Here is a 13,553-nt window from a genome sequence, read left to right on the forward strand (position 1 = left end):
AGGTTCTTGTAAGCCTGTGTGAGATTTAACAACTTTAAAAAAAATAGCATAAATAAATTCACCTGTTTATTTAGAATCAAGGAGTAGAAATAAGATGTGGTAGCCTAACTGGAACCACTACGACTAATTGAGGATTCTCTTTATTTATTCTGATTAAACAAATTACTGGAACTAATGTGGAGAAACTTCCCTCCTGAAGCGAACGTCGCCTCCCTGCGACGTCAGCCGGACGGGTCTCGAGGAAAGCTCACCTGGGCGGCGCGCGCAGCGCAAATGTCTTTTTTTCCTACAACCAAAAGCTCCCAGGACAAAAAAGAGGGATAAATTCGCCAAACGATCCTTTGTTTTGAGGATCTGAACCACAGCGGGAAGGTTTCTGACCAAGGTTTGTTCTAAAACAAACTAAAGAAGTCTGAAGTTCTTGAGAAGTTCGAGCGACACTTCCGGGTGGAGACGTCAACTTTGCCTTCATGGACGTGGAATTGCAGGACATCGGGACGGCGGACGGCAATGGAGGGACGCATTTCTCCGGGGACAGAGTAAGTCCGAGTTGGCTTCATTCCTGCTTGAACTTTAAACTTTTCCACTGCTCAGAGGGGGGGAAAAAAGTTGCTGAACTTGTGAACGTGCAGGACGTCCGGAGGTGCGGGCCGAGGGACTTTCTCAGGCTCAGTGGGAAACAATGGACATCGTTGGGATTTCAGCTGCTTTACAGACAGTTTTAACAGAGCTTAAATCCCAAAAAGAAGGGAAAACAAAGCCTTCAGGTTTAGTAACTGAGATTAGACTGAAAGTCTGGTTAATGCCTGTGTCATTATCCCCATTAAACCAATGAATGAATAAATCAAAACGTTGGGTGTCTTCTAATATTTCTAATAATATCTGATATCTAGGGACCAACAAGTAATGGAGAGGATGTGACGGTCAGCCTCCCCGACGCCTCGGAGGGAGACGGACTGCTGTCGACTCTGGTGAACTTTGCTTTCTGTTTCTCTTTGGTGTGTTTGGTGTGTGGATCATTGGATCACCTGTCTGCTCTCGTCTCATCCTCCAGACGACGCCCCAGAACGGCGGTCCAGCCAGTCAGACATCCACTCCTCAGGAGGTTTCACGCTTCCTTCTGTTGACCTTTTCATTGTTCTGAACAGTTTTAATAAAATCTTCAGGAAATTTTGCCAGTGGGCCAAAGAACAGATGATTAAATTCCAGATTCCAGACAGACTTTGAACTTTTCCGTAGATCACAGCCAAGGGGCTGGCAGTATGTAAACTATACTATAGGTGTAAGTCCCAATAGGTCTCTCTCATTCTTTGTTTGCACAAGTTAATTAATGTTATTTAAGTAAAAATTGTTGCAGGATCAGTCAAACGTCCCTGATTACGACTTGTTTTGTGTTGCTTACAGGAAACTTCGGTGTGTAGGATAAAGAGGGAGCTGAATGAGGTGGTTTTTTGGAAGGTTCGACTATGGATGATCATCATCTTCATCTTTGTCCTCATCATTGCTGTCATTCTAGTAGCTTTAGCTGTGTGTGCAGGTAAGCTTGGGAGGGTTGCAGCAGTGTTACTGAAGGCCACAATTTCACATATTTAGATGTCTATTTAGTGAACTTTACCTAACATTTGCTGTGAGTTCCTATAATCGGTTGAAGTATTATAGCAAGTCTGATATAAGCTAAAAAAGTTACAGATAACTGTTTTTCAACAGCGCCGTCACTCTTTCATGTTACTTTTCTGAACAGCTATCCACGAAGACGAGGATGAGAAATTTGACCCGTCGCTGTTTAAACTTCCTCTGTACCACAACGGGAGTTTTGAACTGCCCAATCAGGTCTTCACAGACGATCTATTCAACATGTCCTCCAATAAGAGCCAATTTCTTGCTGCCAGTCTTCAAGAAAAGGTTTTTTAACTCATCATTATCCATATTCAGTTGAATAACCCAGTATTTTACTGTTATTAAGCCTTCAGATTAATGTCGTTGCCTACAAAAAGATGGTTTGTGTGTGTGTGTGTGTGCAGTACTGTTGTGCTCAACTGCTTCCAACAAACCAGAAACAATTGGCTGCTTTGACTTTGTTGAGCTTTGCTACGTAGCTGGTTTTGCACCAGCTCCCAGTTAAGTGTCTGTTTGCTTTTCATGCACGTTTCTACCTGCCTCTCTCAGGTTGCTGGTGTCTACACGTCCTCGCCTGCCCTGGGACGGTATTTCTCTCACGCTTCTATAAACGCCTTCAGGTAAATCTGCCTTCAGACTCTGAGTTTGGCCACTTTTCCTCTTCCGCCTCTGACGGTTGGCGTCCGCTTCACCGCAGAAATGGCTCGGTCGTCGCCGACTACCATCTGAAGTTCCTCATCCCGGAGGAGGAGAAGGATTGGCTGAGAAACTTCACGCTGAGCAGAGAAATGGTCTTCAACGTTTTCAGACAGTTTCTCTACGACCAGGAAGCGGATCCGGCCCAGCCGCTGTACATCGCTCCAGATTCCTTGCGGATGTTTTAGAGACACTGATGAGAAAGTGTCGGCAAACAGAGTGGAGAATCAGGGCGCCGCACTTTTTCTGCTTGTTCTGCCGTTGAACCGAGGCACCAAACCTCTCCTGCCTGAAAGCGAGAGTCTCTCTGTGATCTCTCAGCCTCCGTGCACTCGTGTGTCTGCAGACCTGCTGCATTTACCGCAGGAGATGCTGCCACAGTCGGACGGAGCCTCGCCCCCTCGGGCTGTGTGCTCTTATCAAACTCTGAAGACTGTTAAGCTATTTGCAAGCTGAATTGAACCTTTGCCTGAGGGGCACAACGCCAGTAAGGCCTCTTCTCATGCTGTCATCAAATATTCCATTTGAGATTCACTTTTGTGTGATTGGGAAGGCTGGCAACATTAAGGGAATATTTATTTCAGGAGTATAATAGTGATTCCTGCTGGACTCTGTAACACCACAACTGCAGCCAGAGTTTTTAACATAAACAGCTATTTACATTTGCATACCAGTGCTAATATTTTCCTTTTCCAGGTGTTATTTGCGTTTCACAAAATGTTCTTCCGAAATTTTACTGCACAAAAACAAGGAAGCTCTGAAAAATCTGATCCCTTCCGTCCATATTTACGAGTGGTTGCATTTAGTAGTGATCAATAACACGATTATCACCTGGAAAAACGTACTTCTCACAGCAGAAGGAGACTTTTTGCTTTGACTAACCGAAGATGTACATTTTATCATAAATTCTAGAATAACTAGACCACTATGTTGTGTAAATGGGCTCCAGTTCTGCTCAATGCTTAAATCTTTTATGGTAACGGAAAAATGTTGTCATGTTGGGCTTCTTTCTCTCACAGAAAAGGGGAAACTTGTCATAACAAACTTGATTGTGCGGTTGTCACGTGTCGGTCAAAGGGTCAAGCTTAAGCAGAAGCACATCCAAGAGAGCTGAGACCTTAAATCTTATCTCTCTACCGGTGGTTAAGCCAAAGAAATCTGTCCTTTTGAGTTGTTATATTGGATTTCTGGGTCTGTCTGGTCAGCTGACCTCGGCTGCTCTCTGATACTTTTTTTTCCTGTTCAAACATTTCACAAATCCATTGGCAGCTTCGACGACCCATGTGCCATGACACGGGGCAGCAGGGAGGTTGGTGGCGTACCTCATGGGTCTGCACTGGTATCCTTTTTTAAAAAAAATCCCATTTTGAGTATTGATACCAGATTTATTGAAACAAGAGGTCTCAGCTTTGATTGCCTCTTTGGTTTAAACAGCATTTTCAAGTCCCAGCAATCCTTGGAGGTCAGTCATGGGTCAGCCCCACTGGTTAAACAGTTACTAACCCATTCTGCTGTCTGCTTATCTTTGAGCAAAGCCTGCCAGTGTTTGAAACCACTTATTATCACCATGTTGTAATGAAAAGATGATTACTGGATAATTCTCAAAGAAAATATTACGAAACTAATCACACAGGCGTCCAAGTTCAGGCTGAAATTAAACATATTTCCAAAGACAAATAAAGCAAGAAGACCGTTGGGGGATTTGTAAATATGAAGTAACAGGAGGGGAATATAAGTTGAATAAAATGCAATAACTTTTTACACAGAACACAAAACTGTCCTTTGTGCATTTTTTTTAAAACTTCAAATTAAAATGTTAGATATTGCATCAACATATATTTATGTAATGTTAAAATGGTCTCTGTGCATTTTGTGGGTTGAGAGGTAAGAGGATTGATGAGGAATCCCCATGGTTATTCCCTCAAAGGTCACAAAGGTCACGCTGTAGGGAATCCAACTTCCTGGGCAAAGTTACTTTGTTAATGTCTTGAGAACATTATGTTTTATGTTCTCAAGACATTTTGTTCAGGGTTATCTAATTATATCTATATCTTTTTAAATTATATCTAATTATTGCTAGAAACCTGACAATGGTCTAAATCTCCAATCTCAATTTAGTTTCTTAGAATTTAGACATTTTACAATAAATGTTGATTGATTTATTTTAGAACGGTGTCCTGAAAAGAATCCGTAAAGTAAATAAAGTGATAGATTCAGCTGGGAGTACAACACCTCTTCTGTCATTTAGGTGTCTCATGCTTGCGTGTGGTCCACTTCCTGTCCTTAAAATGGAAACAGAAAAGATCGCTTTAACTTGGGCTCATAATTAACACGCACACCACCAACAAAGGGGACTTCCTTTACTGCAGTCTTGCTTCCTACGTAACAACACCTCTCCCCACTTGGTGTTCAGCAATTCTTAGAAGTGCAGTGTTGTTTATCTCATTAAGGGGTTATCTCTTCTTTTGACTCCCCCCCCCCCCCCGCAGCAGATTAAGGTGGCAAATGCTTTCAGTTGTAAGTCATAGCTGCCTGTGCTCTTCATCCGCTCTCAACCTCAGCGCTGCTTCTCTGCCCGAGACTGAACCAAAGGCCTCAGAGGGAATAATGGGAACACACTGCTCCAGCATGGACGACATCCTGGAGGAGGACATGCACCACTGGTACACCAAATTCATGCGGGAGTCTCCTTCTGGACTCATCACGCTGTTTGAGCTCAAGACTATCCTTGAGATGAACGGCATGACAGAAGAAGCCAGCAGCTACGTGGACCAGGTCTTCTACACTTTCGACATGGACGGGGTAAAGAGTTCCTCCGGCCTCCTTAGAGGTCTACTGATGCAGCTGCTAATACCAATAATGAGAGAAGAAAATGTATTTGCATGTTCAGATACAAACATGTTTGGTGATTTTCAAATCCGATTTATTCATGTTTCCCACAGGATGGATACATAGACTTTGTTGAGTACATTGCAGCAATAAGTTTGCTATTGAAGGGAGAAATTAACCAGAAGCTGAAGTGGTACTTCAAGCTCTTTGATCAAGATGGGAATGGAAAAATCGACAAGGATGAACTGGAGACCATATTTAAGGTGCAAATGTGTTTTATATATGAACATTCCAACAGAATTGAGGGCCTGACCAAATTAAAACTCCCTGGAAAAAAAAAAAGCAAACCATTTAATCTGCTCTTCTTCCGTGAGCTTGATCTGGCCTTTATGGGGTCATGAACCACACTGGGCAACTAATCCCTGCAGGTTCTTAAATAACCTGAGTTCTAAATATGCCTGTGGCTCCATTTTCTGAGACGTTCAATACCCTTGGAGTGCTTCAAATGTTTTCTCCAATTTAGAATTAAGAACTGAGCAATCGGGTTCTGTAGTTCCTCTCCTTTTTTATCATCAAGCTTAATAATAAATGTGGGACCTGATGTGTTTGTTTTATACATAACATTTCCCCTTTACATGCGGCTGTCATATTTAACTAAATGTTACACTCCTTCTGTCAGGCTATTCAAGATATCACCAGAACGTACGACATCCCTCCGGAGGAGATTGTTACTCTTATATATGACAAGATAGACGTCAATGGAGAAGGTAAAGAGCCCCCCTTCTGCCCCGAGCCTTCTCCTGCTGTAGGTTTGGTTGTCCCAGGCTCGATTTTGATGCGTTTCTTTTTCTTCTGCTTTGTGTCGTCAGGCGAGTTGACGCTGGAGGAGTTCATCAGCGGAGCCAAAGAGCATCCGGACATCATGGAAATGCTCACCAAGATGATGGATCTTTCCCATGTCCTTGAAATCATTATCAAAGGCCAAAAGAAGAACACTGTAAAGTGAAAGAGGCAGTGCTGAAGGAGGCTGTTGCACACGAGTGATTGAGAGCCAAGTCCCACCTTAACTCATGCACAATGAACTTAACGATCTGTCGGTTTACGGCGATCATGGGAGGCGGTGAAATCGTCCTCCTCTCCTTGCTTGCGCTGGTGCATCTGTCGTGATGGTCATGGTGGTTTGGAGCGTCTCGGTGAAGGCACCAGGCAAACAGCCTGTGGAACCCTTGGTTTTGCAGGTCTGTGAGAGGGGGAGTGGATTTCACATAAAAGAAATCACATTTAAATCTATTTTCCTGGTTAAATCATGCAGAGGTTCATTTATGGCATTAATTATAAATCCCATAAAGCACTATCATGGCTTTCTTTTCACCCAACTATTTAGGTTATCACGTAGTGATACACTAAACAGTCAGTAAAAACTAATATTAAGGTTTCAATGCTGCCTTAATCAAAGCAACGTTTTTCTAAATATTGTTTTCTTTTCGTTTTTGTTAATAAGGAAGTTTGAATGTGATCTTTTGCTTCGTGGCAATAATGAAACTTACAAATAGAAAAGCTCGGGGGCGCCCTCTTGTGAGAAGGAATGACCCAAAACATCCATATTCTGTCATATATGCTGATATACTACATAACTACCACAGTTTGTGTTTCACTTGCACCTATAACTCTGGAGAGATGCTGTCTGTTTACATGTTTGCATAGATAAACTATTTGAGATTGTGGTAAATGATGTGTTCATATAAACTGCTCCAACTCCCATCAGTCCCATGTTAAAACATGAAAAGCATGATGGTGTTGCACATGTACTTTGGAAAAACCTAGGTTTTAAAAAAACCTAGGTTTTTTATTTTTTTCTTAAAAAATAAACATGCAAATAAATTCTGTCCCATCTTGTTTTTTTCCCCTCTTGATTTGATTGTCTACAAACCATGAAGAGTACCGGTATATTTTCTTTATTAAAGCTAATCATTGAGCTTATTTTCACACTAAATATTGTAATCAGGCCATGAAACTGAACATTTATCCCATAACCAGTTAATGATTTGACAGCGGTACATTTGGTGCACAATGAACACACATTGGCCGATAATGGCAGGTTGTGTAAATCAAATACAGATAAGAATTTGACTCCACATAGCACTCGTAAACGCATCGGCTGATACGACTGCGTAACAGGGTGGATCACCCCACCTGTGGGTATAAATTCCCCAGGGTATTCTTGGGCCTCTGCGCATTGCAGCCATCATCCCACAGCTACAGCCGACCACATCTGGAAAATGCAGTCTGCCGAGGGGAAACCCAACAAAAGCAGCCTCCTCGTGTCTCTGAGGAGATACGCCTCAGCCGTCCGGAACATGGAGGAGACCATTCTGCTGCCCAGCCTGCTGCGAGACGTCCCATCTGAGGACGAGTCGGACTGTGATGCTGCGGAGGAGTCATGTACAGATCTGTATGACAACTACCTGATGCTCAAAGCCATAAGTTACACGATGGAGAGCGGCCTCATTTCATCCGACAACCACAAAGCAATGAAGAACGGCGCACTTCACAAGAGCGTGGAACCTCTCGTGGGCAAAGACCCAGAAGCTCTCTTTTACTTCCACCTGAAAGGACTCTTCTCTGTGTTGTCTGACCTCACCAAGAAGACTCATCATCTCACTGAGAAATACATGGACATCGTTGGAGCAACCAGTTAGAAAACAATGTGTTAGCAATGAATGAACCCATTCCAAATTAGAATAAATTTGGGGTGCCATCCAATCTCTCATTTGTGGACTTTATTAACTCAAAACTATGTTTAAAGGGCCATGTGTTAAATAAATGAACACATCACAGCACTGCAGTGTGCTCGGTTTTCTTTGCGAAAAGAACAAAAGTCATTCACAGCAGAAAATATATAGTTTAAAGTAGCTTTTTATTTACATAGACATATTTCTCACAATAAAGGACAGAAAGACTTGAAAGAACGACCACCCCCAGGAGCTGCTAGGTTGTTTCTCTCCCCATCATCAGTGGCTGCAACTATTTAGCGCACAGGAATGAAAGGCTCGACGATCTCTGCAAAAGTCTTTTTTTCTAGTGAGACAAAATAAAGAGGAACAATTTAATAAGCAAATAAATGTGTGTTTTTTAAAGAGGTTACACACTTGTACAGGATAATAAAACAAAAGCAGAGCAGAAAGCACTATTTACTCTTATAATTTACTGTATATAGCACATTAATCATGTTAACAAAGAGTCACAGACTAGTTACTCACCTGTGGGAGGAAAATCCACTGGATGGAGTTTGACATACTCCATCATATCTCGATCAAGTTTTGCATTCACGTAATTTGCATATTTTGTAAGCTGGTAGCCCAGGAACCATCCAATGGTCGTCAACAGGACCTGTCTATGAACACCTAAACAAAAAAAGGGGTTGTACAGAAAATTTAAGGATAAATTACCGCAGAGTATGAATTTTCCTGCAAAGAATCTCAAAACCAAAGAAGCAACAAGGCTAAAATGTCTTTTTATCCATAACACAGGCACCGCCGGAGGCTGCATATCACTGGCTATAAACAAGAGTTATGTTCCCCAAAAGAACAATAATTATATTATTGGTCATTAAAAAAGATTTAAAGCTTTTTAAAATAAAGACAGTATTTGTAAATACACTATTTGGAAAATATACATTTTACATATTACGTATGAAGGTTATAGGCAAAACATGTACATTAGACTCGATTCCACACAATTAAAGCTCCAGCAAAGACCAGGCTAAAATGTACTGGATAGTAAACTTTATGAAAACATTATTTCAAATGTAATGTTAATTGTAATAAGCTACTTGGTACAGTTAAACAGAAGAATCAGGAGCGGCTAAGATATTTAGGTGTCAGTCTTGCTCCACCTATACAAAACATGCACCCTGTCTAAATCAGACCAATTAATATGATTAAAACTGCAAAAAAAAAGTCTGAGAGACAAAAAATAAAATTATCATAGACAACTTAGACGAAGAAAAGTACCAAACGTGCTAACCTGACTTTAGCGGCGGCCTGTGGTTGATGGCATTATGGAGCATAGCGGAGCACCAGCCTACACCGCCCAGCCAAATCGAGGTCCTGTTGACGATTCCCGGTGGAGGGAGCGACTTCCCCTCATCCGGTACAAGGACCATTTTGACAAATGTTTAAGATGTTCAAGATTTAAATTCAGATTTTGAGCAAATTTCAGTGTGTCTTCTTTTACGATCACCCCTTGTAGGAAGTCAAGGGCATGCTGCGCAACCCCGTGGAACATCCGGGCAAAACAAATGAGGGTAACTTCCGTTCCGAGCTGTATTTCGCCTAGCAACCAAGTTGTTTTAACACTAAAGCATATTGCATTTTCTCAAGACTAATGTATATTATATTAACACACACATGCACGCACGCAGACAGACAGATTGATAGACTGGACCTTTCATATAGTTATCGTAGTAGCTGTTGTAGAATGAGATAGGGGGCCAATAAACTGGCAGAATTTTATAATTCTTTCGGAGGTTTAATGCAACTCAGGCACGATAGTTAAGGAAGTACAGTTACAAAGTAGGAGCTTATCAGACGCGTAGAAGGCTGCTGAGTTTTACAAAATGAGCTTATGACATCATTAATTGTCCCTCTCGCAGACTGGCTGCTGCTGCTGAGGATACGCACGCACACGCACACGCACACAGCCAGCCAAAGGAATTATGCCCTGCCCAGCAGATCCTTCGCTTGTTTGATGAGCTGACCTATGCATACCAAGTGGTTGTAACATTAAATCCGGGGATATCCCCGAGTTTCGGGTAAGTGCAGCCTGATTATAATCCTGGAGCCGAAACGCAGTTCAGTTTTAGGATTTAGATATATATATATTTTTTTTCCTGTGCTGCGTCTGCTAATAGTATCAAAATGGCCAGTCTCTCGGTAGCTGCTGCTAATTGCTACTTTTGCTAGCTTGGCCCTAAAGACTATGAAATTAAGACTAAAAATATAAGGCTGTTCTTAAAGAAATGCGACGCTAACTCACACGGAGCTTGTGCAGAATTAAAGCGTTATTTGTGCTATTTGTGCAGGCGAATTTGATAAAAGAATAGCGACTGCTGATGAAAATCCGCAGTGTATTTGCGGCAGATGTCACTTAAATTGAACTGCAAGAAAAAAAAGAGAGAGAGATTTTAAATGGTGACGAGGTTCGCGTTCAGCAATCACAGTAATCCCGAAATCAACAGTTTGAGATGTTTCGTTTTCATGTCACACACGCACATATTGCTGTGTGTGAACTCTGAAGAAACACAGATCCATTAGCTTCTTAATGCCCCATTTGATGCACGCCCCCTGAAAATCTGCTCAGCAAAAATCATCAGATATCTCAAAAATATTAACGAAAATCCACAACGCGACTAATAGATGCTGTTGGATTTTACCATTTGGATGAGTACCAGTGATGTTTGTAGGCAGCCTTAATAAGTTGGATGCATTTATACCTTTAGTACGTTAATAACGATGTTACCACTTGGTTTAGTTTCTGTGGTGATTCAGGCCTCGTCAGCGGACCTCCAATGTCGCAATCATGTTGTCTTTTAAAGTAATGTATTGCCAATGTATTTGTCTTTGCATTTTACAGTTTAGCATGAGCATGGAAGATTATGATTACCTGTTCAAAATAGTTCTGATAGGAAATGCTGGAGTTGGAAAGACATGTCTTGTCCGCCGCTTCACTCAGGTGTGTATCACACAAGGTTGGTTGAACTTGTTATCGATCAGCAGATCTTAAACTGTTATGGCTTCTTTTACAGGGCCTTTTCCCACCTGGACAAGGGGCAACTATTGGGGTAGATTTCATGATCAAAACAGTGGAAATTAAGGGGGAGAAGGTCAAGGTACGGGGAAAAGATCAATTCATCTATACAATCGAATAACTATTGCTTAATGAGGGGTACTCATGTTGGACATTCTATTCTCCAGCTGCAGATATGGGACACAGCAGGCCAGGAGAGATTTCGCTCCATTACTCAGAGTTATTACCGTAGTGCCAATGCCCTCATTCTTACGTATGACATTACCTGTGAGGACTCCTTCAGGTGCCTTCCAGAGTGGCTGAGGGAGATTGAGCAGTATGCCAACAACCAAGTGGTGACTATATTAGTCGGTAAGAATGAAGCTTGATGTCGTGCATTCATGTTTGGAAAAAGACTGAATACATGCTAACATTTTCCTTAAATAAATAGCTCCCAGGCTTTTCTTGCTTCCCTCCAACCCACATGTGCATGGTCACATGCGCGCCACCACCTGCACCTCTCTCTACTCGACGGTCACCGCTCACATGATGACCTGAGACGGGTGCTTTTTGGTTACATCTGTGCACTAAAGGCTGCTGCATCTTCCCACAGGAAATAAAATCGACCTGGCAGAGAAGAGGGAGGTTGTCAGACAGCGGGCTGAAGACTTTGCTCAGTCTCAGAGCATGCTCTACCTGGAAACCTCAGCCAAAGAGTCCGACAATGTGGAGAAACTTTTCCTCGACCTGGCATGTGAACTCATTCGGGAGGCCAAGCAGAACAAGCTTGATAACAATGACACTGCCCCGATGCCTGGAGAAGGTAAAGCCATCAGTTATCTGAGCTGCTGCAGCGTCGTTTAGTGACTCGTTGCTGTGGTAACTCGGTAGGAACGACTGTAACGGGGAGTTGGCTGAGCCCCCCCGATGCCTCCGTCCCTCTCAGATGGCATTAAAGTTACTCCTTAGTCTTGTGATTTCTAGTTTCATGCCTTGTTTTTAAGCTAAACATGGGGGTTAGTAACCTTTAGTTTGACCTTCCAGGAAGAAGCATTCTAAGATGCTGCATTTAGGGAGAACTCTTTCCTCTTCCAGGAATTGATGTAGGGCTTCATTGAGTCTTCATGGCGGGATTTTTGTGTCCAGATGTGCATTCGCAGTATTATGTGACGAAGAGTGTGACCAGTTTGTTACAGATTCCATTTCAACAACATCGTCCTGATGACATCGTGCAGGACGTATTGTATTACCAGCAGGTAATAAGTTTACATATTTTACGGTTTTTGCAAATTATTCACGCGGGCAAAAAAATCAGACTTAGTCTAAACTCTTGCACAATCATTCATGTCAGTTTTTTTTTGTTGCTTTGACAAATGTAGGACATCTCAGCAGCTCTCAATGTTTCACGCATGTGTGGTTCTTTGCATCCGTCATTACAAACTGTGAAATATTTGTTCCAGTGGAAGACTTTTTTTCTTGCTGCTAAAACACAGTGTTTTTAAAAAAAAAAAAAATTAGATAAACTAAATCAACATATATATGTTGAACCGGTGTTCTATGACCCTTGTTTTTTATTTCCTAACAGACTTACAGTGCTTGCAGTTATTGGAATTGTAGTGTTTAAAAGTTGGAAAGGCCTCTGATATTGTCAGCAGTAGAAGTGAACGTTTTTTTTAACTATCTGTCTATTTTACGCATAGAAATGAATATTTTTGGCCTCTGTTGTTGCTGCCTAGCCATAAAAGTGTATCACTACTTATTTGTTTGAAAGTACATGTTAATGTAGTTTTGTGCAGGCCTATAACTTGGACATTATATGGTTTAATTGTGGAATTTCTTAATTGTCCGGCATGTTTTGTTATAATTGTCATTGTCTAACATTTTCTTTATGTTTGCCATAACTGTAATGTACTGTATTGCACAATGCCATATACTGCACTCTTATTTTAACTGTAACATTTTGATTTTGTAGTACATCTCAGCACTTTGCTTTTATACTTTTTATTTGCAGTAATCCCTTTTTACGACAGGTGAGCCTTTTGTTTTGCAGTTTACTTTTAGAGTTAACAGCAGTTAGTGTCTTGTAAACAGCATTTGTCAGCACATATGGGAAATACAGAGGAGACACTACCAGGACATTGTACTTATTTTCCTTTGTGTACAGAAAAATCCCAAAAGGTACTCTGTATAACATTAAATAATTACACTAAAACAAATGTGTGATTGCACTGATTTTAAATTGGATGACTGTAAATGTTCCAAATATGTGAAGGATTGATTATTTAGACCCTCAATAACTTCAGGCTAATGCTGCCATTTATGACTTAATGGTTGAGCTTAATGATATTTTAAAAAAAAATCGAATTTAGCGAATTTAAACTTAAATTTTAATACACTGCCAGTTCCAAGAAATTTGCTGGAAATTACTTCACAAAAACACTTTTATCAGAAATAGGGAGTTTGGAGCCGTTTTATCCTCATCTGCCTTTAATATTTATTTAGACGATTCCAATTGGTTTGTCCCGCCTTAATCTATCGTGATTGGCTAATAGCACTGTGCTGTGATTGGCCAGTTGCCAGTTAATAACGCCACTGTAAACGTTTTAAAATGTCTAAATACGACC

At 41.4% G+C, this 13,553-nt stretch overlaps 5 protein-coding genes across 5 annotated transcripts; 4 read left to right on the forward strand and 1 right to left on the reverse strand.

The window, feature by feature from the left end:
- Positions 1-126: 126 nt before the first annotated feature.
- LOC130535252 (TPA-induced transmembrane protein) lies at positions 127-4,168 on the forward strand. Its single transcript, XM_057050202.1, has 7 exons — positions 127-539; positions 894-971; positions 1,055-1,105; positions 1,405-1,537; positions 1,742-1,902; positions 2,167-2,237; positions 2,315-4,168. Exons 1-7 carry the CDS (start codon positions 471-473, stop codon positions 2,499-2,501), a joined length of 750 nt encoding a protein of 249 aa, XP_056906182.1. The 5' UTR covers positions 127-470; the 3' UTR covers positions 2,502-4,168.
- Positions 4,169-4,830: 662 nt separating this feature from the next.
- Positions 4,831-7,022, forward strand: guca1c (guanylate cyclase activator 1C). Its single transcript, XM_057050203.1, has 4 exons — positions 4,831-5,115; positions 5,256-5,405; positions 5,822-5,909; positions 6,012-7,022. The coding sequence occupies exons 1-4, from the start codon at positions 4,921-4,923 to the stop codon at positions 6,146-6,148; spliced, it is 570 nt and encodes a 189-aa protein (XP_056906183.1). The 5' UTR covers positions 4,831-4,920; the 3' UTR covers positions 6,149-7,022.
- Positions 7,023-7,365: 343 nt separating this feature from the next.
- On the forward strand, positions 7,366-7,905 carry thrsp (thyroid hormone responsive). The gene has a single exon (XM_057050206.1). It carries the CDS (start codon positions 7,422-7,424, stop codon positions 7,839-7,841), a length of 420 nt encoding a protein of 139 aa, XP_056906186.1. The 5' UTR covers positions 7,366-7,421; the 3' UTR covers positions 7,842-7,905.
- A 135-nt stretch (positions 7,906-8,040) lies between these two features.
- On the reverse strand, positions 8,041-9,467 carry ndufc2 (NADH:ubiquinone oxidoreductase subunit C2). The gene is made up of 3 exons (XM_057050207.1): positions 9,169-9,467; positions 8,403-8,546; positions 8,041-8,220 (listed from the first exon to the last, which is right to left on the reverse strand). The coding sequence occupies exons 1-3, from the start codon at positions 9,305-9,307 to the stop codon at positions 8,171-8,173; spliced, it is 333 nt and encodes a 110-aa protein (XP_056906187.1). The 5' UTR covers positions 9,308-9,467; the 3' UTR covers positions 8,041-8,170.
- A 328-nt stretch (positions 9,468-9,795) lies between these two features.
- rab30 (RAB30, member RAS oncogene family) lies at positions 9,796-13,145 on the forward strand. The gene is made up of 5 exons (XM_057050205.1): positions 9,796-9,955; positions 10,777-10,875; positions 10,949-11,032; positions 11,118-11,301; positions 11,543-13,145. The coding sequence occupies exons 2-5, from the start codon at positions 10,783-10,785 to the stop codon at positions 11,791-11,793; spliced, it is 612 nt and encodes a 203-aa protein (XP_056906185.1). The 5' UTR covers positions 9,796-9,955; positions 10,777-10,782; the 3' UTR covers positions 11,794-13,145.
- Positions 13,146-13,553: the final 408 nt, after the last annotated feature.

This window comes from Takifugu flavidus, chromosome 12, assembly GCF_003711565.1.
Source record: "Takifugu flavidus isolate HTHZ2018 chromosome 12, ASM371156v2, whole genome shotgun sequence".
NCBI lineage: Eukaryota > Metazoa > Chordata > Actinopteri > Tetraodontiformes > Tetraodontidae > Takifugu > Takifugu flavidus.